Source organism: Pelophylax lessonae (genome assembly GCF_965119305.1).
Source record: "Pelophylax lessonae genome assembly, chromosome: 2".
Taxonomy (NCBI): domain Eukaryota; kingdom Metazoa; phylum Chordata; class Amphibia; order Anura; family Ranidae; genus Pelophylax; species Pelophylax lessonae.
This window is the reverse complement of record NC_138769.1, coordinates 110,869,694-110,896,081: the sequence shown is the minus strand read 5'-3', so window position 1 is coordinate 110,896,081 and position 26,388 is coordinate 110,869,694. Positions and strand designations below refer to the sequence as shown.

The following is a 26,388-nucleotide window of genomic DNA, read 5'->3' as shown; positions in this document are numbered from 1 at the left end:
CATGGATTGAACAGTGCTCCGTGAGATGTTCAAAGCTTGGAATATTTCTTTATCACCCAACCCTGTTTTAAACTTCTCCACAACTTTATCCCTAACCTGTCTGGTGTGTTCCTTGGCCTTCATGATGCTGTTTGTTCACTAATGTCTTGTTTCCACTGAGCGCAACGGTTCGGGTCGGTACAATTTGGAAGGGTTAGAATGGTCCGGTCTATTCAGGTGAGCATTTCCACTGCAAGTCGGACTGCCAGGAGCCATGTGGAGTTTACACCAAATGTGGTGTTTGTTTTGTGCTTTCGTTTTACGGGAGCATTGAAGTTTTCCTGTCCGCCAATCAGTGGAATGTATTGTGTGACGCCAGTAGCTCCACCCTAACCATACCGTACCATTTCCTTTGGCCCTACATCTGAAGGAGGACCAGGAATGGTGTCTCAAAATAGCGTACCGTACCGACCCGAACCGATCCGCTCAGTGGAAACAAGGCATTAGGCTCTCTAAAAACCCCCCGAGGACTTCACAGAACAGCTGTATTTTTACTGAAATTAAATTACACACAGGTGGACTCTATTTAAAAACTAGGTGAGTTCTCAAGGCATTGGGTTCCACTAGGTATTAGTTAGGGGTATCCGAGTAAAGGGACCCAATTCAAATGCACGTCATGCTTTTCAGATACTCATTTGTAATAAATTCTGAAAAACATTTATCATTTTCCTTTCACTTCACAATTATGTGCCACTTTGTGTTGGTCTATCTCATACAATCCCAATAAAATACGTTTACATTTGTTGTAACATGGCAAAATGTAAAAAATTTCAAGGGATTTGAATACTTTTTCAAGGCAGTTTGTCTAAAATTACCAGGAAAGTTTTGCCTGAAGCTAGGCTTTAAAACTGCTGGTCCTACAATAAATGTTGATATCCTATAACAGCCATCCTATACTCAACTTTGATAGGAACACTTAAAATAATTTTCAGGTCTGAGTAGGGGGCAAAGCCTTACTAAACCAATTCATTGGGGGCCATTGGCAGAAATACCCCTTACATTGGTGATCAGTAGGGCCAAATGCCACCCTTGCAGACAGCTAAAAAGATCACTGGTGTCCTGCTGATGGCTCTCGCCGGTGCCATCAGCCCTAAAACTATGCAGGCACCATCAGATAATAGGTTAATCCATCACAGCTCAAGGAATCCCCTATCAACCTCTGGAGGGACCTTTCCAAGGAACCTTGATTGCGCATGGTTGTCTTATACTATTTGATTTGTGTTTCAAATCAGTTTTTTTGGGGTACCAGAACAACAGATTGGCACAGGGTTGAGCCTGATCTAATACTTTTAATTTACATTTAGGTTTTATTGCACAGTGGGAGCCATTCTGTGTAGTCAGAGTGGAAAGTTCTAAAATAGACTTTCAGAGATGCCAAAAATAGATCGCTACACTACAAGCTGTTTAGCTGGACCGTTTGCTACAATGGAGGCCAGTTCTGTGTTCCTGGCTCTTACTAATATCTATGTGGCAATATTTGCCCTGTTCTGTTTTAAACTTTTAATCAAGGTGTCCTTGTGTGTGCTCACACATTTTTACATTGTGCGAGGCAATCGGAAGGAAGCTGCCAGAATAGCAGAGGAGATCTATGGAATTGTACAAGGTAACATAATTCTGTATAATAAGATTAAAATTATATGAACCATAATGCCTTCTGTGGCAGTTTGCAATAGGCTGTCTAGTACATATACATACATTGTTAACATAATTAACAATGTGCTATGCTTCCTTGTGAGAGTTTATAATAACACATACATTAATATGGCTGATGGTGAGTCTAGGTAAAGCATAACAAGCTGTTTTTTCTTCGGTATCCATTTAATTTATGATGCTTATTGGTGTATTGTATTATACAGACATTTGATACAGAGCAGACATTTGGTGTAAATTATTAGTTTTCTCTATTAGAATTACTTTCTATTTATCCACTGGAAGTATGTGTTTATACTGCAGGTACTTAGCTTAGATGAAGCAGTAAGGTAGGATGTGGGCCTGCAGTGTAGCAAAAGCTTGTTTACCAAGATGTCACATCCTCTATGATCATGTTGCAAAGGCAAAGGACTATTGCACATATCTTATCCTTGCTTATACAAGTTGGGCACAGTATTTGGTCTACTGTATAACAAGTAGTAAAAAGGAGGAGTGTTTTCTATAACAGCTAATTACGCGCTATCTTTATGGGCACACGGGCAACCTGAACCCCCGCAAGACAAATTCCGGCATATTTCCCCCACACTGGAAGCCAAGGTGCTGCATACAGCCACTCTGGCATATCTTATCCTTGCTTATACAAGTAGGGCACAGTATTTGGTCTCCTGTATAACAAGTAGTAAAATGGAGGAATGTTTTCTATACCAGCTAATTACGCGCTATCTTTATGGGCACACAGGCAACCTGAACCCCCGCAAGACAAATTCCGGCATATTTCCCCCACACTGGAAGCCAAGGTGCTGCATACAGCCACTCAGGTATACACTGGTACACTCGCTAAAACTATCGCATTTAGCGTATAAATAAGTATAGCAACACAAAGCTATTCATGTTTAGGAGTGGCTATAAGCTGCGCCTGGTCTTCCAGGAAGAGGGGGGGGGGGATATGCTAGAGTTTATTTTGAGCAGACTCAGCAAGCCAGTGCACAAGAGCCCTACATTTTTAAAAAGGAAAAAAAAAAGTTTAATGAATAGAAAATCTTTGCTTAAATAGGCCCACTAGTCACAGTGCTGTAAATGTGTTTTGAATATTTTTGGCATATTTGTCACACCTTAATTATTTAGATCATCAAACTAATTTTAATAGTACAAAGATGACCCGAGTAAATACAAAATGCAGTTTTTAAACAATTTAATTTATTCAAACCATATGTCTAAAGCTGCCTGGCCCTGTGTGAAAAAGTAATTGCCCCATAAACCTAATAACTGGTTGTGCCACCCTTGGCAACAACTGCAATCAAGCATTTGCAACAACTGACAATGAGTCTTTGACATCACCATGCAGGAATTTTGGCCCACTCTTTGCAGAAATGTTTTAATTCAGCCGCAGTGCTTTGTGCAGTGCTTTGTGCACCTGTCCAAAGTATTTGGTGGAGGGGGGATTATGGTGTGAGGTTGTAGTTTTCAGGGGTTGGGCTTGGCCCCTTAGTTCCAGTAAAGGGAACTGTTAAGGCGTCAGCATACCAAGACATTTTGGGCTATTTCATGCTCCCAACTTTGTGGGAACTGTTTGGGGATGGCCCTTCCTGTTCCAACATGACTGCACACCAGTGCACAAAGCAAGGTCCATAAAGACATGGATAAGCAAGTTTGGGGTGGAGGAACTTGACTGGCCTGCACTGGTTCTGACCTCAACCTGATAGAACACCTTTGGAATAAATTAGAACGCGAGCCAGGCCTTCTAGTCCGACATCAGTGCCTGACCTTACAAATGCGCTTCTGGAAGAATAGTCAAACATTCCCATAGATACACTTCTTAACCTTTTGGACAGCCTTTCCTGGAGAATAGAAGCGGTTATAGCTGCAAAGGGTGGGATGCCATTAAAGTTCATGTGCGTGTAAAGGTAGGTGTCCCAATACTTTTGAAAATATAGTGTATGTGTTGTGGGAATGTGCTGCAATGTGTTTCTGTCATGCGATGCCAATTATTTTGACTGGCATCCCAACACAGTAGAGCAATGCACATGCGTTGCAGCACACGACAAAAACATTTTGTGGCATGTCCAATTTTTTTTTTTTGGGGGGGGGAGGGGGGCATTTTGATGTGTTGACAGGCCATTAATATCAATGGGCTGTCTTGACAAGACGTACTGTAAAAATAAAATCAAGCAGTTACTGTTTTTTTTTTTAATTCATAACCTCGTCAATTATTGCTTTTTATTATCGGCCTGGAATTTAGCTTTAGCTCTGCTGCGTCTATGATGTGATATACAGGCTAAGCTGATGCTGGAAATATAAATATGCCTTGGTGGTCGATGTATCGTGGAAATCCTTTATTGGTGGCTGTTAGATTTTCAATTAAAGCATGTCACTGTTGGGCTAAATATGATATTTTTGTTCTTGGGTCGGCTTCTACAGGCATGCAGCATTCTGCAAATCCTATTGCACAGAGCATTATAGAGCTTGCATACGAACAGGAAGCACTCAGCATGTGTTAATAACATTTGTAGTGGGCCTGGCTGTCACATCAGATAATTAATCAGCCATCCTAAGCCATCCATCAGCCAACCCAGGCCATCCATCAGCCATCCCAAGTAAAATCTTTATTTCTATTATGGGTACATGTGACCTGCTCCTTCAACTGCTATAGGGAGGCCTCATTCACATTGACACTGCTGCATTTACCTTTTATAAATGCAGGGAAAGTGATCTGGGAAGTATAACAACTTTTATACCTTCCAGATCACTTTTTTTCTGTGCTTAATGTTCCTGCTTTTAGCCATGCTCAGATGCATTTACTGTGTTAAGTTGCGCTTTTTGGGTCTAATCAGATCCTGGACAGTGTTCTTGAAATGCAGCTAAACCGACAACACCTAACCCAGGTAAAGACTAAATGAGGCTGGCACCATTAAAAAAAAAAACATGATATGCATTTATATTTGACTGTGATTCAATCATATGTAATGCATAACAGTGCAACAACAAGTCTAATCCGTATTACCATGAAATCCTGCAGAGCAATCCCTAAATCTAAACTGTGTTTCTAGTGTTGCTGCTTCTGGCTCTAGTCTGGAGATTTGATACCGGTACTGCTGTAAGGTGGCCACTGATCCCAGTCATGTGATGTTGTTTAGTCATTACGCTGAGCTTGCGGCAGTACTAGTGATAAGATGTCTGCACACACAGAAATGGTTCTTCATGCTGTTGCAGAGGCCTCAGAAAGGCTCGGACTAACTTCACTACCATGGGCATTGAGAAATGCACTTTATGGCGATCATATCTGTCACACCTTCCAGGGAGGTATGTTCTTAAAACTTTTACTAACCTTTCAGCAGAGTTACAAATGCAGAGCAGTTAAATGGCTGCCGATCATTGAACAAAATCAGTCAAACCCACACCTTGTAGTTGTATTTACTACACTCTGTAATATTAATTAGTATTTTGATGCCACTGGATATGTAGAACACATACTGTAATTAAAGTAGTAAGAAACCCTTATTTTGACATATAATAAAGTTTACCTGTAGGTAAAAGGTAAATCTCCTAAACGTGAACTGCTTAGGAGATATTCTAGCGATCAGCAGCCAGTGATGTCACCGGCGCATGCGGTCTGAAGGAATGGCATACCCGTGCTGTTCCTTCAAAGCGCTGTGCCGTGGCCCTGGCTCCCACGTCGTCAACATGGCTTGGCCATTAAAGCTGCCGGAGCCCGTGAATCCAGAAGGAAGACGGGGGTGAAGATGGAAGCCCCGTTAGCGGTGATATCGCAATGCTGCAGGGCTTCGTTCTAAGGTAACTATTTCATATTGTGGTAGTTTGCGATATTTCAATTTTTTTTTTCCAATGCCGCAGGTTACTACCTCTTTAAATCAGGATATACCGGTCAAAATAAAGAATTAGATATGCCCCTTTCCCTATATTCTGATATAGGAAAGAAAACATGAAGTATGTGGTCACAGTTAGTACCGTAAACTTTAACAGGTCCTTCTGCATGTAGTGTAAAAAGGATGGGTAGCATTCACTTTGGATGCTTATAGACGGTTTATGAACTGTTGATTTGATAAAAGAGGGGTGGAATGACCAGAACACCCTAAAATGTAAATGTGTAATCTTTTGGTAGAGGTTTTTTCACTCTGTGTTTCCCAGTAACAATTACTTGAGTCCCTTGGGGCAGAGGATCTTGTGCTTGCTCTGTTTTCTTTATATGCTAGACCTACGCCCTGTTGATTCAGCAGTAGAATTGGCTTAGAACACCGTTAGCTCTCAGGAATTGAACTTCATGAAAATGCCATCCCGGAAGTGGTATTATCTAAACCAGCCTTTCCCAACCTTTTTACCCTGGAGAAAGCCTTTAAGCTAAATTTTGAGGTTTCGTGCAACCCCTGCAAAATCAGTTCATCAGGGTTCAGTGGGAAAAATGCTGCTTACATTGGTGGTCAAATAAAGGACCTACAGAAGTGGTTAGAATGCCACCACTAAAGATCAATGGTGTCATGCCTCTGACTGTGCCAAGTGGTGTTGGCTCTGGACTATGCCGGAATCATCAAAAGGAAGGTCAATCAACCACAGCCCGAAGAACTGTAGAGTTCCGCAGAGCACTGGTTGAGGATGGCTGATCTAGACCCATCCACCATTTACATTTGATTAATACTTTACAGGTGACACTCTGAGATTAAGAGGAAAATATTGGACATTTGAGTGGCTGTAGCTGAATGTATACAGTCAAATCCTTGTGGCATCTACACTACATGTGGTAGGAGGTATATTTGTAAAAAGAATGGCCACATACTGTATGTTGGCGGTGGCTTAAAAGAATACTAAACACACACTGCTTAATATACATTTTCCCTTCTCTTTCTGTATGTGGATGATGGCACTGTGATTATTTTAATTAAAAAAACAAACAAACATCGAAGTACCTATTTTTTCTAATCTATATGCATACAGCTGTCATATGACCCAGCTCTTTCCCAGCCTGTCTGCAGGGAAACAATGGCAGGAGAAGCTTTTAGTCCTCTGCTGCTGGTCACATGTTAACAAAAAAAAAAAAAAACAACCTTTGGGATACAAAGTAAAACGAAGTCATTAATATCAATAAACGGTTTTAAATTGTCATACAAATATATATTTGAAATTAAATAATTTTTATTTTTTTGCAATAACATGGTGTGGGCGGATTTCTGCTAGTCACAGGCTGTGTCATGCCCCTCCAGCCTGTGTTTTAGAATAACTGGGAGGTGAAACCTCCAATATAGATGTAATATCCCATCTCCTTTATGTTTAGCTGGTTAGTGGGCATGGAAGAGGAGGGAGGGAGTTTGCTGTCATTTACCACTGTGTATACACCCACAAGTGTGACTCTATAGTCACATAGCTGCTCAGAGGTGATAGGGAGGAAATGTTCAGGGTAGAAAACTCACTGAAAACTGAGCTTTGCTCTAGCTGCCAACACTGCTCTGCAAAAATCTGCAGTGGGGGACATAGCCATGTGGAAGAGATGGAGAACATCAGAACCAGGTTTTTTGCAGAATACAGAAAACAAATCCCATAGTGACTGGGTGATTATGAACAGCATGTAATACAGCATTTATTAATAGTTTTTAATGATGTGAGCTTAACCACTTGTTGCCTGCCCATAGTAGTTTTGCTGCTAGCAGGCAGCAGCTACAGGCCAGGTAACATGTACGTTGTCCTGCACATGCACATTGGCACGCCCCCCCTGGGGCATGCTGCTCGCCACTCCCACAACCGCTGTGTCCCCTGGACACAGCAGATTGTGGCTCACAGTACCCAGCTGTCATGCGAACACATAATCACAGTGTAAACATAACTGTTATGAATGGGTTTTATCAATAACGGCTCTGCTTAAAGCGGAGTTCCAGCCATTTACTCACCTGTCCAACGGTCCAGCGATGCGGCCGCCGGAAGCCTCGATCCTCTCCCTCGGCGCCGGCATCACTGCTGTGGGCACCCGGCTGTTACAGTTTGCGGCTTCACAGCCGGGTACCCACTGCGCATGCGCGAGTCGCGCTGCGCGCCGTGATTGGCCGGCAATCTTCTGGGACCTCTGACTTGTCCCAGAAGATTGCAGGGAGGGAGGGGGAGAGGAGAACTTCCGCTCAGGGCGCCGCGGCGCTCCGAGCGGAAGTGGGAGCGGGTACCTGTCAAAACTAGGTACCCGCTCCCCCCCCAAAAAAAATGACATGCCAAATGTGGCATGTCGGGGGGTCAGGACTCCCTAAAGCGTAAGTTCCACTTTTGGGTGGAACTCCGCTTTAATATTGTGATGCTGTGATAGGCCCATCTATCACATGGTACCTGTGCCAAGTACCCTGTATCCTATGATAGCTGTGGGCCGATCACAGCATCACAATAATAATTACAGCTCTTATGAATTAAACCCATTTGTGACAGTTACAGTGATCATCCCTAATTACAGCCACCCCCCCCCCCCCCCCCCGGTTAGTACAGTGTCACTATCATTACCGTGTACTACTGATGAGTGAAAGTGACTTCTGATGAAAGTATGTTTAAAAAAAGAATTGTAAAAAGAAAACTTAAAAAGGTCCAAATAATTTGGTGGAGGGGGATTATGGTGTGGGATTGTTTTTAATGGTTTGGGCTTGGCTCCTTAGTTCTAGTAAGAGGAACTCTTAAGGTGTCAGCATACCAAGACATTTTGGATAATTTCATGCTCCCAACTTTGTTGAAACAGTTTGGGGTTGGCCCCTTCCTGTTCCAACATGACTGCGCACCAGTGCACAAAGCAAGGTCCATAAAGACATGGATGAGCAAGTTTGGGGTGGAGGAACTTGACTGGCCTGCAGAGAGTCCTGACCTCAACCCGATAGAACACCTTTGGGATGAATTCGAGTGCAGACTGCGAGCCAGGCCTTCTCTCTAACATCAGTGCCTGACCTCACAAATGCGCTTCTTGAAGAAACATTCCCATAGACACACTCCTAAACGTTGTGGACAGCCTTCCCAGAAGAGTTGAAGCTGTTATAGCTGCAAAGGGTGGGCTTAACTCAATATTGAACCCTATGGACTGAGACTGGGATGCCATTAAAGTTCATGTGCATGTAAAGGCAGGCATTCCAATACTTTTGATAATATATTGTACACTTATTAGGATTCTTTTTTTTTTTTTTTTTTTACCAAAGACATGTAGCTGAATACATTTTGGCCTAAATTTATGAAGAAAATTGATTTTATTGGATATGATTTAGAGTAAAAAATATTATTTATTTATTATTTATTTTTTATTTTTGCTTTTTTTTTTTTTTTTTTCAAACAATAAAAAAAACCCAGTGGTGATCAAATGCCACCAAATAAAAGCTCCACTTGAGTGAAAGAAAGGATTTAAATTTTAAAAGGCTTACAGTGTTGCCAGTTAAATTAGCTGAATAGCAAAAAATGGCCTGATCATGAAGAGGGTAAAACCTTCTGGAGGTTAAGTGGTTAATGATACTTGAACTATACACTGTTTGTGTTATCTTTTGCAAACTTGTCAGATTCAAAAACATTTTTCTCGAGAGCAGAATTGACCAACAACAATCAGTTCTTTGTTCAGACACTTTGAAATTGTGGCCCATGGTGATTTCAATTATGATTACATTGATGCATGATCATGTCACGTCAACATATTTAAAGGTAATCTTTTAATTTTTTTGCATCACTTATGTTAAGTTTATATCAATCATGGTGTCAGGCATCACTAGAGGTTTAATGGCCAAGGACTTGAATTTTAAACAAAACAATTATATTACAATGTCGTTATTTGTTCCTGTGAACTTGAAAATATCTTTCCCGATTTTTACTGTAAGATAGTAAACAACTGAAAATAGCAAATCCACAATGGGATCACATGGGGAAAAAACAGGACTATACAATACCCAATGTATAAAGAGGAAAAGAAAAAAGAAGGAATAACAGTAAAATAAAAATTATATAAACTTTATTCGTACAAAAAAACCCTAAAATAGACAATCATAAGTGTATAGTAAAAACAATGCAAACCTATGAAAGACTGTAAATACATGAGGTAAAACCGAGTTTACAAGACACAGTGGAGGTATGTGGTACATACAGTATACCGCACTGAGCCAATCGCGGCGAGTGATGTATTCTATTAATAAGTTCAAAGCCAGCTCAGATTGGCTGAGTCGGAGTTTGTAACATCATCAGCCCGCCTCTCTGAATCCGCCAATCCGAGCAGCCTTTGTATTCATTAATAGAATACATCGCTCACCGTGATTGGCTCAGTGTGGTATACTGTTTGTAGCCAAAGCTATGGTATATACAGTATTACCGCACATCCAGCAGGTTGAGAGAGTAGGGACGTTCGTTTTGGGCCAGCTTGGCCCAAATGAACTATGTAAAGTAGTCCTCACATTTTATACTCCGCTTATAAGACAACCCCACGATTTTTGGGGGATGTTTTTAAAGTTAAAAATTTGTCTTATACGCCAGAGTATACGGTACTTATGACTGTCTATTTTAGGGCCTTTTTGGCTTTTTTTGTATGAATAAAGTTTATATAATTTTTATTTTACTGTTATTCCTTCTTTTTTCTTTTCTTGTTTTGCTGTTTATATATTGGGTATCGTATAGTCCTGTTTTTTCCACCTTGTGATCCGACTGTGGATTTCCTATTACCCGTTTGGGATAGATACCCCTTTATGTGTTCGTTTCAGCCTTGTGGAACTTAGCTGATTTGTATAGTAAACAACTGACCAGTGTAAACTCACATGTCTTATATGGCTATAAAGATCTGGATGATGTGGTTTTCACTAAAAATATTTCCTCAGGTTCTTGGGCAGACCGATCTCCACTACATGATGCTGCATTTCATGGAAGACTTCTTACTCTGAAAACGCTAATAGCTCAGGTATGTACAGACAAATGCAGTCTACAAATTGGGTTTAATTAAACAAAAAAATGTGAACTTAACAGCTCAGTTACCCAATAACACAGAGAGAATAAACTTATAACCCAAAGACCTTTATTTTGTGGCTGTATAATGGCACTAACCATAATAACATTTTTAAGAACCAATAGGGATCATTCAGACTTGTTAGAAATAGAAATTGGTTGTATGAATACCAGTGGATATTATAGAGAAAGTAAGATTATGAATGATGTAAAAGAGAACAAAGCCAAGCATAGATGAACTTTCAGGCAAAGCCTCCAAAGAAACAAGCTGTAGCAATCATTGGACGAAACACAGGAAATAAGAGGCATATACATAAATGAACATAAGACAAGTTTATTGGGCTTGCAAAGGTTAATTATTAAAAGGGATTACCCAATGCAATATTAATTAAACTGCAAACAATTTATAACCAAACATAATAGGCTTAGCTCTAACAGCTAAGGCCTACCTAAACCACCATGTTTCCTAAATCGTATCCATTCAGCTCTAAGCTAAATAACCATCCAATTTCTATTTCTTTTTTATCCATTTTTTTTTTGTGTACATTATATTTAACCACTTCGGGACGGCCCACCGCATATCTACTGTGGCACACAGCCCTATGCCTGCACAGCGAAGCCCTATGCCTGCAAATAATTTCATTAGCGCAGGCATAGGGTTCTGCTACTTTCACACCTATATGTGTGTATGTGTATATATACATACATGTGTGTGTGTGTGTGTGTGTATATATATACCCCTATGCACAAGTTCAGATGTTATGCCTGCCTCCAACGACGCCCAGAAAATTCCCAAAAAAAACGGCTGCAACAAAAACGCCCAGGTGTGTTGTTGCAGGCGGTTTTTTTGGGCATTTTTTAGGCGTCTTTGGAGGCAGGCATAACATCTGAACTTCTGTATAGGGGTATATATATATACACACACACACACACACACACATATATGTATATATACACATACACACATATAGGTGTGATAGGAGCGGAGCCCTATGCCTGCAAATAATTTCATTAGCGCAGGCATAGGGTTCCGCTACTTTCACACCTATATGTGTGTATGTGCATATATACATACGTGTGTGTGTGTGTGTGTGTGTGTGTGTATATATACCCCTATACAGAAGTTCAGATGTTATGCCCACAAAAAAGACCAATAAAACGCCTGAAACAAAAACGGCCTGGTGTAAAAGTAGCGGAGCCACTACCCTGCTCTACTGCAATTCTAATACAAACAATCTTTTTTCTATGGCGGTCACCCTGACATGGAAGAGTTTGGTCACCCTGCCATAGCAGTCAGAGTCAGTTCACCCTACACTACACTACGGTCACCCTGACACTTAACACTTTCCCTACAGAAACTAGATTATTGAATCTAACTATAGTGGAAAATAGTACCCTAACTACACTAGATATCCCTTTCCTCACACTAATAATTGCTAAATGACACTTTTGAAGCAGGAGTAACAGAACTGCTTCCACTCTCTTCCACAGCCCTGTATTAAAGTGCTAGAGATTTGGCGGGGCTATCTTATATACTGGGGGGCATATTCACTACTGATTGGCCTCTGGACGCCCTAGTCACTCCAATCACATTCCTAGCATCCTCCTGCCCCCTCAATTGGCTTTTACTGATGGTTCTGGTCCAATCACGGGCTTTTAAAGCCCAGTTCCTGTCCCATTGCATTCTGGTCAGTTCTGGTTGCCGAATTCCGAACTTTTTCAGCAAAAAGTTCGGAATTCGGCCGGTCGACCGAACCGTTCGATCATCCCTAATCTTGTGTTTCAGCTAAGCTTAAACAATGATATCTCTTTTTCTCTAGCACATTCATCCACCACACAGTTAGAAATCACTCGCTAGGAGCACACTTAACCCCTTGATCGCCCCTAGTGTTAATCCCCTCCCTGCCAGTGTCATTTATACAGTAACAGTGTATTTTTTTTTTTTTTTTTAGCACTGATCACTGTATTGGTGTCACTGGTCCTCAAAAAGTATCACTTAATGTCAGATTTATTTTCCACAATGCTGCATTTCCGGTAAAAATCGCTGATCGCCGCCATTACTAGTAAAAACAATAAAAATAAAAATGTCATAAATCGATCCCATAGTTTGTAGTCGCTATAACTTTTGGGCAAACCAATCAAAATACACTTATTAGGATTTTTCTGACCAAAAATATGTAGCTGAATACATATTGGCCTAATTTACTGAAAGAATTTGAATTTTTTTAATTTTTTATTGGGAATGTTTTATAGCAGAAAGTAAAAAATATTGTTTTTTTTTTTTCAAAATTGTCGGTCTTTTTTTGGTTATAGCGCAAAAAAAAAAAAACTGCAGAGATGATCAAATCCCACCAAAAGAAAGCTGTATTTGTGGGGGGGAAAAAAGACATCAATTTTATTTGGGTACAGTGTTGCACAACTGTGAAATGACAGTTAAAGCAACGCAGTGCCGTATGGCAAAAAATGGCCTGGTCATTCAGGGGGTTAAACCTTTCGGAGCTGAAGAGGTTAAAGGATAACTCCACTTTCATGTGGGAAAAAAAAATAGCAAATAAGGAAAAAATAATATAGTGTTTACAATTGCAACACAAGTCATATTGTAATTGAATGTTATGAAAAATGACCTTTCCTTTTCAATCTACAGCCAATGTAATTTTCTGAAAATGCAATGCAATATGGCTACCTGGAGTTGTTCTGTATACAGAATGTGTACTGACCACACCCCAGAAACATAATTTCCTGCTTGTTTGATTGGCTCATCAATTTTCCCAGAAGTCTGCCCTAAGATTCAAGTTAGATTTCAGGCAAACTCTACAACAAAAATGTTATTTTTGGTGAGATACTTTCAATAGGAAATCATGGCTAAAGGGATTCAGGCCCAGCAGCTTCCCTCATTAGAGATGTGCAGGTGCACAGCTGATTGATAATTATGAAACCGCTCCCATTAGACTCACTTTCCCACATGAACACAGACAAACACTCAGGGATTTCTTCAGAATAACAAAAGGTAGAAATCTGCTACAACGTTTGTTGATATCCTTGTAATGTACAGAGATCACCCAGAGGGGAATGTTTTTTTTCTTAACAAAAGAGGAGTTACGCTTTAAGGAAGATTTTCAAACATACAGTATATGGGCTCATGTACACAGAGAGGTCTAAAACCTTTTCTGAACGCTGAAAATGTGACCGCTGCAAACCGACAGTGAAAAACGTCAGTTTTACAGCTTTTATGCGAGTTTAGCAGCGGTTATGAGCATTTTAAGGTTAGTAGCGTTGTTTTAGAATAACCTCAGGAAACAAGTCAATTATTAACTATTTCAGCCATTCTGTGAAAGAAGAGCGAGCAGCAGCAATAGTGTGCTCATAGATAGCCATCTTAATTTTTGTGTTTTCACTATGGATCCCATCATGAGCATGTGTGAGGAAATGCTCCTGATATTGCTGAGGCTCCTAGGAAATCCCGTGAGAGAACTAGAGTTCATCGCTACTGGACTCATCCATTGATGCAGGCAGCAGCATGTGGTGAAATTTGTGTTTTTCAACATTTTTATATGTTCAAAAATTATCAGAAATGCCTTCACCCTTAAAAACGCCTATACCGCGTTTACACGCATTTACAAGCATTTGCCATTTGAAATGCCAGTAAACTACAGTCCTGAACGCAATTTTTCTGCCTCTAAACTATTACTACATGTACACATAAGATAACCTAGAGGAGAGTTCAGGGGCTGCTGAAAAAAAAAACTGCCCAACTGCTCCTAAACCAGAGCCGGACTGAGAATAAAATTCAGCCCTGGAAATGATTTCATACCAGTCCCATAGCATTATTATACCAGCCCAAACACATAACGTTGTAATTTTCATGTTCATAAAAGGGAAAACCATGCGTTTGAAGAGTGTATTATATATAGATAAGACAGATATGAAAGCGCATAGGGCTTTAAATATAAGAGCAAATTCCTGTTAAAAGTGGTAAAAGTGTTGACATGGTAAAGAAGGTGGTCCTAGGCGCTGCGGGCATGGTACAGGAGATGCGGGGGCTGCAGACATGGTACAGGAAATGCAAGGGCTGCGGGCATGGTACAGGAGATGCAGGGGCTGCGGGCATGGTACAGGAGATGCAAGAGCTGCAGGCATGGTACAGGAAATTTCAGAGGCTGTGGGGGCATGGTACAGGAGATCCAGAGACTGCGAGCATGGTACAGGAGATGTCCGAGGCTGTGCAGGCATGGTACAGTTGATGTAGAGGCTGCGGGCATGTTACAGGAGATGCAGGGGCTGCGGGCATGGCACAGGAGATGCAGAGGCTGCTGGCATAATACAGGAGATGTAGGGGCTTCAGGCATGGTACAGAAGATGCAGAGGCTGCAGGCATGGTACAGGAGATGTCAGAGGCTGCGGGCATGGTCCAGGAGATGTCATAGGCTGTGCGGACATGGTACAGGAGATGCAGAGGCTTCGGGCATGGTACAGGAGATGCAGAGGCTGGGGGGCATGGTACAAGCGATGCAGAGGCTGTGGGCATGGTACAAGAGTTGCAGAGGCTGTGGGCATTGTAGAGGAGATGCAGAGACTGCGGGCATGGTGCAAGAGATTCAGAGGCTGTGGACATGGTACAGGAAATGTCAGAGGCTGCGGACATGGTACACGAGATGCATGGGCTTTGGACATGGTACAAGAGATGTCATAGGCTGTACGGACATGGTACAGGAGATGCAGAGGCTGCGGGCATGGTACAGGAGATGCAGAGGCTACGGGCATGGGAGAGGAGATGCAGAGGCTGCAGGCATGGTACAGGAGATGCAGAGGCTGTGAGCATGGTACAAGAGTTGCAGAGGCTGCAGGCATTGTACAGGAGCTGCAGAGCCTGCGGGCATTGTACAGGAGCTGCAGAGGCAGCGGACATGGTTCAGGAGATGTCAGAGGCTGCGGACATGGTACAGGAGATGTCAGAGGCTACGGGCATGGTATAGGAGATGCAGAGGCTGTGGGCATGGTACAGGAGATGCAAGGGCTTCGGGCATGGTACAGGAGATGCAAGGGCTGCAGACATGGTACAGGAGATGCAAGGGCTGCAGGCATGTTACAGGAGATGCAGGGCCTGTGAGCATGGTACAGGAGATGCAGGGGCTGCAGACATGGTACAGGAGATAAAAGGGCTGTGGGCATTGTACAGGAGATGCAGAGGCTGTGAGCATGGTACAGGAGATGTCCGAGGCTGTGCAGGCATGGTACAGGAGATGTCCAAGGCTGTGGGCATGTTACAGGAGATGTAGAGGATGCTGGCATAATACAGGAGATGCAGGAGCTGCGGACATTGTACAGGAGATGCCGAGGCTGAGGGCATGGTACAGAAGATGCAGGGGCTGCGGGCATGGTACAGGAGATGCAGAGGCTGCGGGCATGGTACAGGAGATGTCATAGGCTGTGCGGACATGGTACAGGAGATGCAGAGGCTGCGGGCATTGTACAGGAGCTGCAGAGGCTGCGGGCATTGTACAGGAGCTGCAGAGGCAGCGGACATGGTTCAGGAGATGTCAGAGGCTGCGGACATGGTACAGGAGATGTCAGAGGCTACGGGCATGGTATAGGAGATGCAGAGGCTGTGGGCATGGTACAGGAGATGCAAGGGCTTCGGGCATGGTACAGGAGATGCAGGGGCTGCAGACATGGTACAGGAGATGCAAGGGCTGCGGGCATGTTACAGGAGATGCAGGGGCTGTGAGCATGGTACAGGAGATGCAGGGGCTGCAGACATGGTACAGGAGATAAAAGGGCTGTGGGCATTGTACAGGAGATTTCCGAAGCTGTGCAGGCATGGTACAGGAGATGTCCAAGGCTGTGGGCATGTTACAGGAGATGTAGAGGATGCTGGCATAATACAGGAGATGCAGGAGCTGCGAACATTGTACAGGAGATGCAGGGGCTGCGGGCATGGTACAGGAGATGCAGGGGCTGCGGGCATGGTACAGGAGATGCAGAGGCTGCGGGCATGGTACAGGAGATGTCATAGGCTGTGCGGACATGGTACAGGAGATGCAAAGGCTGCGGGCATGGTACAAGAGATGCAGAGGCTGCAGGCATGGAACAAGGGATGAAGAGGCTGCGGGCATAGTGCAAGAGATGCGGAGGCTGCGGACATGGTACAGGAGATGCAGAGGCTGTGGCCATGGTACAGGAGCTGTCGTAGGCTGTGCGGGCATGGTATAGGAGATGCAGAGGCTGGGGGCATGGTACAGGAGATGCAGAGGCTGTCGACATAGTGCAGGAGATGAAGGGGCTGTGGACATGGTACAGGAGATGCAGAGGCTGCGGGCATGGTACAGGAGATGTCATAGGCTGTGCGGACATGGTACAGGAGATGCAGAGGCTGCGGGCATGGTACAGGAGATGCAGTGGCTGCGGGCATGGTACAAGAGATGCAGAGGCTTCCGGCATGGAACAAGGGAGGAAGAGGCTGAGGGCATAGTGCAAGAGATGCAGAGGCTGCGGACATGGTACAGGAGATGTCATAGGCTGTGCGGGCATGGTACAGGAGATGTCATAGGCTGTGCGGGCATGATACAGGAGATGCAGAGGCTGGGGGCATGGTACAGGAGATGCAGGGGCTGCGGGCATGGTACAGGAGATGCAGAGGCTGCGGGCATGGTACAGGAGATGTCATAGGCTGTGCGGACATGGTACAGGAGATGCAGAGGCTGCGGGCATGGTACAGGAGATGCAGAGGCTGCAGGCATGGAACAAGGGATGAAGAGGCTGCGGGCATAGTGCAAGAGATGCGGAGGCTGCGGACATGGTACAGGAGATGCAGAGGCTGTGGCCATGGTACAGGAGGTGTCGTAGGCTGTGCGGGCATGGTATAGGAGATGCAGAGGCTGGGGGCATGGTACAGGAGATGCAGAGGCTGTCGACATAGTGCAGGAGATGAAGGGGCTGTGGACATGGTACAGGAGATGCAGAGGCTGCGGGCATGGTACAGGAGATGTCATAGGCTGTGCGGACATGATACAGGAGATGCAGAGGCTGCGGGCATGGTACAGGAGATGCAGTGGCTGCGGGCATGGTACAAGAGATGCAGAGGCTGCCGGCATGGAACAAGGGAGGAAGAGGCTGCGGACATAGTGCAAGAGATGCAGAGGCTGCGGACATGGTACAGGAGATGCAGAGGCTGTGGCCATGGTACAGGAGGTGTCGTAGGCTGTGCGGGCATGGTATAGGAGATGCAGAGGCTGGGGGCATGGTACAGGAGATGCAGAGGCTGTCGACATAGTGCAGGAGATGAAGGGGCTGTGGACATGGTACAGGAGATGCAGAGGCTGCGGGCATGGTACAGGAGATGTCATAGGCTGTGCGGACATGGAACAGGAGATGCAGAGGCTGCGGGCATGGTACAGGAGATGCAGTGGCTGCGGGCATGGTACAAGAGATGCAGAGGCTGCCGGCATGGAACAAGGGAGGAAGAGGCTGCGGGCATAGTGCAAGAGATGCAGAGGCTGCGGACATGGTACAGGAGATGCAGAGGCTGTGCGGGCATGGTACAGGAGATGTCATAGGCTGTGCAGGCATGGTACAGGAGATGCAGAGGCTGGGGGCATGGTACAGGAGATGCAGGGGCTGCGGGCATGGTACAGGAGATGTCATAGGCTGTGCGGACATGGTACAGGAGATGCAGAGGCTGCGGGCATGGTATAGGAGATGCAGAGGCTGCGGGCATGGTACAAGAGATGCAGAGGCTGCAGGCATGGAACAAGGGATGAAGAGGCTGCGGGCGTAGTGCAAGAGATGCGGAGGCTGCGGACATGGTACAGGAGATGCAGAGGCTGTGGCCATGGTACAGGAGGTGTTGTAGGCTGTGCGGGCATGGTATAGGAGATGCAGAGGCTGGGGGAATGGTACAGGAGATGCAGAGGCTGTCGACATAGTGCAGGAGATGAAGGGGCTGTGGACATGGTACAGGAGATGCAGAGGCTGCGGGCATGGTACAGGAGATGTCATAGGCTGTGCGGACATGATACAGGAGATGCAGAGGCTGCGGGCATGGTACAGGAGATGCAGTGGCTGCGGGCATGGTACAAGAGATGCAGAGGCTGCCGGCATGGAACAAGGGAGGAAGAGGCTGCGGGCATAGTGCAAGAGATGCAGAGGCTGCGGACATGGTACAGGAGATGCAGAGGCTGTGCGGGCATGGTACAGGAGATGTCATAGGCTGTGCGGGCATGGTACAGGAGATGCAGAGGCTGGGGGCATGGTACAGGAGATGCAGTGGCTGTGGACATAGTGCAGGAGATGAAGGGGCTGTGGACATGGTACATGAGATGCAGGGGCTGCGGGCATGGTACAGGAGATGCAGAGGCTGCGGGCATGGTACAGGAGATGCAGAGGCTGCGGACAGGGTACAGGCGATGCAGGGGCTGCAAACATGGTACAGGAGATGGCAGAGGCTGTGGGCATGGTACAGGATATGCAGAAGCTGCGGACATGGTACAGGAGATGTCAGAGGCTGCGGGCATTGTACAGGAGATGCAGAAGCTGCGGGCATGGTACATAGATTTGCCACCTCATCCCTTTAAACCAGGACACACATTAATTACACATGTTCTGTGGCTGATTAAGGTGGTAATTAAATTCACTTAGTGCCTTATCTGCATTAGATTAGCCTCAGAACCTGTGTAATTCATTTGTGTCCTGGTTTAAAGGGATGAGGTGGCAACCCAAATAGTAGAAGTAGAAGATGCAGAGGCTGCGGGCATGGTACAGGAGATGCAGAGGCTGCCGTCATGGTACAGGAGATACAGGGGCTGCGGAGGGGGTCTTACTTGGCAATCTGTGAGGCGCCTTACATTTAAAAATGGCGGCTCCATCACGTTACTGCGCATGCGCCATCTGCCTGAGAATGGCTATGCGTGTAGGGGCTTTCCCCTACAGCGCATGCACAGTTGACATGTCGGGCTGGCCGCAGCCACTTTTTTTTACGGGTGACACTACCCTTCAACAACCACAGGGCAGGGGGACTTGCTGGGCTACCAGGAAATTTCCCGGTATCCAGGTAGGCTAGTCTTGCACTGTCCTAAACATCTGTTTAGCAGCTGTAGTGTACATGAGGCCTAAGTAGAAAACAAAGAAAATACCAAGGTAATTTAAAGTAGTGTAGCCAAAATGATAAAGCATACAGCTGACAGTGAACGAAATTGTACACCAGTATGAAGTTACCGAGGACAACAGAATGGGCCACTATGGGAGCCAGTCTGAGGAAGTACCACATCGTGTTATGTGAATTATCAGCAGCTGTGTAACTGATGCTGAAAAGTGAGCAAGCAAGCACTCATAAACAAAACAACACAAAATAAAGTAAAAAAAAAAAAAAAAAAAAAAAATTTAGGAGCACTCAAGCGAGGTTGGGACACAGATCTATAGGTATAAATGGCAAGTCAATTCAGATCATAGACACTGAAAGTATCAATGCAAATGTGAAGCATATCACATATACACTATATTATTAAATTGGGACACCTGCCTTTACATGCACATGAACTTTAATGGCATCCCAGTCTTCCTCTGTAGAATTCAATATTGAGTTGGCCCACCCTTTGCAGCTACACCAGCTTCAACTCTTCTGGGAAGCTGCCCACAAGGTTTAGAAATATATCTATGGGAATGTTTGACCATTCTTCCAGAAGCGCATTTGTGAGGTCAGGCACTAATGTTGGACTAGAAGGCCTGGCTCACAAACAGCATAGAACTTACTGTAAGAACCTTTACATGTAGCCATCCATTCCTTATGTTGTTCTCCAGATGGCAGGGAACGAGTCTTTCTCCAATAGATTGTAATCAGACACCGTGCTGCGTTTAGAAGGCGAGGCAAAATGCATTTGAGATAATGGCTAAGAGAGATGGAAGGTACATGAATTAGAAACTGCATAGGTGAATCAGGCATGTCAATATCAAGGATCAATCTGATTTGGGCTGATATCTTGCCAATAGGGCCTTAGCTTGGTGCATTCTCATCAAATATGCAACCCTCTCTTTATTAAAAAAAAATGCAACAATAATTAATAGGAAAAATGTTAGGGTGGGAGAGAGGAGGACTGGATGATGCTCTGACTCAAACAGCCAGCAGGGTTCCATTGACAGATTGTTTAAAGGGGAATCCACATGCTGTGTAAAGCTAAAAGTTTATTGGTCAGAAATCCAGTTTCCTGAATGGATGGCCACAATCCCATGAAGAGACTGTTGCTGTATGCAATTACTACCTTAGACACCTGCTGCTGCAAAATACAGAACAAGTGGTCATTAGCCTTCCTTTCCCTAAATAGTTACATTTATTTACTTATTTATTTCTTTGTAACAACCTTCAATACCAGCATGTCATCCTATGTGGTCACGTCACTAATTACTACAATTCATTTTTTGCCATCTCAACTGTTATTCTCAGAAATGTCAGCCAGTGAAATTTCAAAGTCACAGCCACATGACTGAAAATAGAGATAGTTGTGGAAAAGAAATTGTCATTTATAGCTAAGTGAAATATGAAGTAACTTGTCAGCATAAAAGCCTCTTCTCTAATAACCACAGGGTTGCCAACCATCAGTAAATTTACTGACAGTTTGTAAAAATCAGTGACTTTTACGACTGTCCGTAAATATCAGGGGCTGATAATTTGATATGCTGTTTTTACTTTTGTAAGTGTAAACCAGGCAAATTACTTGTTATGCGTTTTGTCAGTGTTTCCATATCGTGTTTATACTTTTTAAATATTGATTGTCTTAGTTTTTGCTAGGAGTTCTATTATTTTTCAGGTTGTCAGTAGAAAATGTGCTCCATCAATACATTTCCCATGTTTTGTCAGTAAAAAATGCAGAGGGAGGTTGGCAACCTTGTCACATTATAAGGAAGATTCAATCTGTGCAATGACAGAGATAGAAAGAAACATTGTTCTCGATTCAGGGTTTGAGCTTCTCCTAAAGAAGTGTGGATCCTGTAGCTGGTGCTTTCTCTCAGGGCCGCCAATAGGGGGGAACCACTGGTCCTTCTGTAGGGGGCCCTCTGGCACACAGGGGAGTCTGAACAGAGAGGGGTATGGGTGCGGTGGGGCAAGGGGCCAATTTCAGGAACTCTATAGTGTGCTGCTTTACCTGCAGTAGTAGAAAGCCGGTCTCTCCCCCTATCTCTCCTGCTGGCTTTCAGCACTAGAGGGAGACTCGCAATGCATTGTTCCCATAATTGGCATCCCGCCCTGCCACACCAATCCAAGGGGTCAGTAAATATGTCATTCGCGGGCCGCTTCCTTTTTTGAATGAACAAAACGCTCCTTCGTCAATTGATATCTGAGCATAGTAAATTGTGTTTACTATGCTTCAGTTTATGAATGAACAGCCGCCTCTGCCTCCTGTACATTCATCTTCAATACTGAGGGTGCTAAGAAAGAAATTGGAGAATCTGTGTCTTCAATTCCTTTCTCTGTCTTAAAGGTGAGATGTCAGGGGTCTGCTTAGACCCCTGATATTTCATCCAAGCCCCCACCCCCAACAGCGATGAGAAAAAAAAAATAGTAAAAAAAAAAATTAAAAATAGTAAAAAAAAAATCATTAAAAAGATTAAGGGCACATTCACACAGGTTGTCTGGCCTATACATGGTGGGTTAGCGATTTGTAGCTGTCAGTTACTCTATGGGGATGCAGCTGATGCCCTGAACTCAGCCGCAGGTCCTAATTTGATAGGCGTGGGTAAGTGGCCCCGAATGCTTACTGTCTGTGTTTGGGGCCATATACCTGCATCCACACGTCTGTCAAATTAGAACCTGTGGCTGTGTTCATATAGCTGCTGCATCCCTATAGTGTAACATAGCCTGCCTGAACACAGCTCCAGCCACATTAAAAAAAACTCCAATTCATATCTGTACAGGTTGCAGCACTCATAGTAAAAATGCATTGAGTTAATAAAGTTCTGTGTGTAAATTAGGTTTTGATGCTTATTCATATTTAGATTTAGCAGGAATTTTGTAAGTTATGTTTGTGTCCAATAATAATGATTTTAGTGTATTTGTTGATGAAATTATTGTTTTGATATTTTCGGGGGGAGTAGACCCTGTCAGGTAGGCTTTACGGGGGGCCACTGTGATTTCTAACAGCAGCCCTGCTTGATCTTCTATCCATGTTATTACCGCAATGTCTAATAGCAGCTGTTCTCAGACAGGGTTTTGTGGAACCCTATAGGTGGTTAGAGGTTCCTTGATCAATGAAGAGTTTCTCTGTCTTAATCAACACTGACATCAATGATCTTGTAAGGAGGGCAATCTTCCTACTGATCAACATTATAAGGTGGTCCTTCTCCCGCTTACCACTAATGTACGGGACCACTGCAATGACCACCAATGTAAGGAAGCAATTTTCCACCCAACACCAATGTAAGAGGGCAGTACAATTTTTTATTATACTGTACATTATTATTAATAGTTTAATTTCATGATTATTACTCAGAATAATTTTTATATTTCTTATAGAAGATAATAAGAGTGTTATAATATGATCTTCTGTACGTGTCCGTTACACCACGTATGCTATATTCTTTATTTTTATTAATCGTTCTATTTTCAGCTTGTCAATCATGCTGTGAAATTTAGATGTTTTATAATTTAACAGGGGATCTCTGAGACATGAAAATAATTTTAAGGGTTCCTCTATGTAAAAATGGTTGAGGAAGGCTGCCTAATAGTCTAATAACTTAAATTAAAGCTGAGGTCTAGAATTTCAACTTATCTCCTCAGTTACAATTTACACTTTTATTGAGCACTGGGAGAACAGCTATCGCTATACTTCCGGCACTTTGATGCAGGACCTTTGGGTCTCAGCTCTCTTAGCAGAGGAGTCATGTGCAGCCACTCTGCCCGCCCCTCCTCAACTCTTGCCCATTCACAAAATGCTTTGTATTATGTGAACATATACAAAAAATACAAAGCCTTCTGTGAATGGACAGCAGAAGGGAGAGGTGGGTAGGACTGCTGTTGTATGGAAATGCATAATTTTCCCTGTCAGAGCGTGAGGAGTATAATGATAACTGTACTCCCAGGGCTCAGTAAAACAAGAGAAGCACGTTTTATAAAGTGACTGCTTTCCTGGAGTTCCTTCAGTTCAGCTTGAAAGACCATGTTTGCAATATCTCATGCAGTTATTGGTCTGTAAACTTTGATAGAATGTTGATAACAGTCTACATATTTTCACTTTAGGGTTTTAATGTGAACATTCTGACCATAGACAGAGTTTCTCCTGTTCATGAAGCGTGCCTTGGTGGCCATGTCTCTTGTGCCAAAGTATTACTAGAGAATGGAGCTCGCGTAAGTCTCTGTTTACTATGACATTTGTATTTTATTTCTTGTGCTTTAACAGAGTGCATGAACAAAATATAGAACAATTTTAGGTAAACTTCTAAGGGTTAATGTATTAAGTTTTGTTAGTATGATGGTTTACACTGCTCATCAATGATGCATGATTTGTAAGAGTATAACTAAAGGTAAAACATTTTTTTAGTTTTGGATAGAGGGGAAATGGATTAGAACACCTGAGCTATTGCTGTCTGTGTCCCCATTAGGGAGATTCCCACTCTGCTTTGTTCTGTTTACCATTATCATTTCTGTCCCCGGAAAAGTAGTAGAGGGGAAATATTTCAATGGGGACACTAGTTTTGGTGATCTGGGGTTTCCCAAGAGATTCCCTTAATTTGCAGGGATTTCCTCTCACTTCCTGATTAGCTATAGTACAGGAAGTGAAGGTAAGTCTACCCAATGGAATAAGATGGCAAAAATAGAACTTACAAGGATTATAAACGTCCCTAACGCTATTTTAAGTCGAACAAAGAACGTTTTACCTAAAGTTCTACTTTAAGTGTGCAGGTGTAATACTAAAGTTCTTCACAAGATGGCAGCAAATATACTGTACATGAACGTAATAGTGAGACTTAAAGGATTAATTTGAGTAGCTGCAGGTGGTGTAATGAAAATTAATGATTGCTTATTTTGGTGACATGGATTGATGTAGGCAAATCCAGTGTTTTTTGTGACCTGAAGTAACTTCTTTACAGAAATGATTAGAATAGCATTACTGGCATTTATATTTGTGACTTTGCTACAGAATGTACACAATGTAATCTAGCAATTTTCAGTTCCCCACAGACAATAGATGCTTGTTATACAATAAACTACATCCACTTCTGCTCCAGTGACATACCCGTACATCACTGGTGTTTGAGTAGTTATACTGGGATGATGGATGATGCCTGCAGCTGAAGGCATCATACTGGTACCATTTTATAGACCTGGCAGTCAGCTCTCTTGTAAAAGCAATCCTAGCAGCTAACATGCCACTGGAGCCAAGGAGGTGTTACTTTAGGAAATCATGTGGAAGTGTCAAAGGAAGTTAAGTGTTTGCCTGGTGCTACTGTTAGGAGAGATAAAAGGTGCATTTTAAAAATTGTCAAAAAAGCTTGTGGAGAATGCAATGTTGATGATGTTGTGCACCTTGGCACACATTATTTGTCTCAGAATAATGTGAGTTCTATAAAGAATTTGAAAAAAAGAAGAGGGGAGAAGCGCTCTAAGTGCAGACAATTTATTGCAGATAACAAGGCAGGTAATATACACTCACTAGACATGAAGACTGAAAAGCTGTATGTGTCAAAGCAATCCTGCAGCCATCCTCTGGAGGGTGTCCTCTGGTCACAGGAAGCCGTATGCAGTACTGTCACTGGCGGTGGGAGGGAAGAAAGCCGGCTGTCTCCCACAACATCAGCGGTGAGCGGTCAAGCGGCTCGGATCTGCGGCTCCGTGTTACGAGTGATGGATGGAGGCACTCTCACCCACAGGGATGGTGGGATCTGTCCGATGTGTTACGGCATGCACGACGCGTTTCTGAGCATGCGCGGGGTCCTCTACACCCGGCGCGCTCTTTCATCAGGTGCTAGAGTGCCGTAGTCTCTGTGGGGCTTTATGTAGTGCTGAACAAGAGGATAATTAGGCACAGCTGAAGTAAGGGGATGGCAACCGCCCACAGCACTGAGCAATGACCTAACCAATCAAACATTTTTGTAGCAATGGGAGAGATTAAAAACAACCTAGACAACCGCTTATCACAGTGATAGCAAACAATTAGGCAATACAAAACATATAATAAATGTAAAATAGGGATAAGCCCGGGTTCATCAAGGCTTATGAAGAACATGTAAAAACGTTCCAGGTTTAAACGATACAATTATTATTTTATTATTTTTTCATCACATCATATTAGATGATTTTTTAATATATACACTTTGGCCCTGGTTCTGCAGGATTGCTTTGACACATACAGCTTTTCAGTCTTCATGTCTAGCGAGTGTATATTACCTGCCTTGTTATCTGCAATAAATTGTCTGCACTTAGAGCGCTTCTCCCCTCTTCTTTTTGTCTATACAGATTCTTCCTCCTCATCTGTGGAAGAGCAGCTCAGTGCCCACGGACTTTATCCCTTTTAGGATCATCAACCTATTTATGATATCCCATTGTCCCCTATTGTATGGTACCATTTAATGCCTATGTCCATTTGCAGCTACAACCCTTTTTATTGCCTGTGTTTATTTTTTCCTTTTCTCTTTTTTCCTTCCCTCCCCTCCCCCCCCCCTCCCTGGATTCAGCTGCTTATTAGTTCTGTTCATCCACCCTTCATATGCTGGAGGTCTTCGTAGCGCTCTGTGTTTTGTTTTTTATAAAGAATTTGGGCCAGGACCTTCAACAGTTAGGGT

General features: G+C 43.6%; 1 protein-coding gene across 3 annotated transcripts in view; it reads left to right on the top strand.

Moving 5' to 3' along the window:
* Positions 1-1,410: 1,410 nt before the first annotated feature.
* Positions 1,411-26,388, top strand: part of ASB11 (ankyrin repeat and SOCS box containing 11) — a gene marked incomplete at its 5' end in the record, with an annotated part of 45,706 nt that continues 20,728 nt past the window's right edge. The window contains 3 exons of one of the 3 annotated variants that reach the window (XM_082247834.1): positions 1,411-1,642; positions 10,500-10,579; positions 23,846-23,953. In XM_082247834.1, the coding sequence (XP_082103960.1) occupies positions 1,411-1,642; positions 10,500-10,579; positions 23,846-23,953 (420 nt within the window). Of the gene's footprint in view, positions 1,643-4,837; positions 4,990-10,499; positions 10,580-23,845; positions 23,954-26,388 lie in introns of those variants that run through there. The other 2 variants (XM_082247835.1, XM_082247836.1) reach the window with 2 other exon arrangements.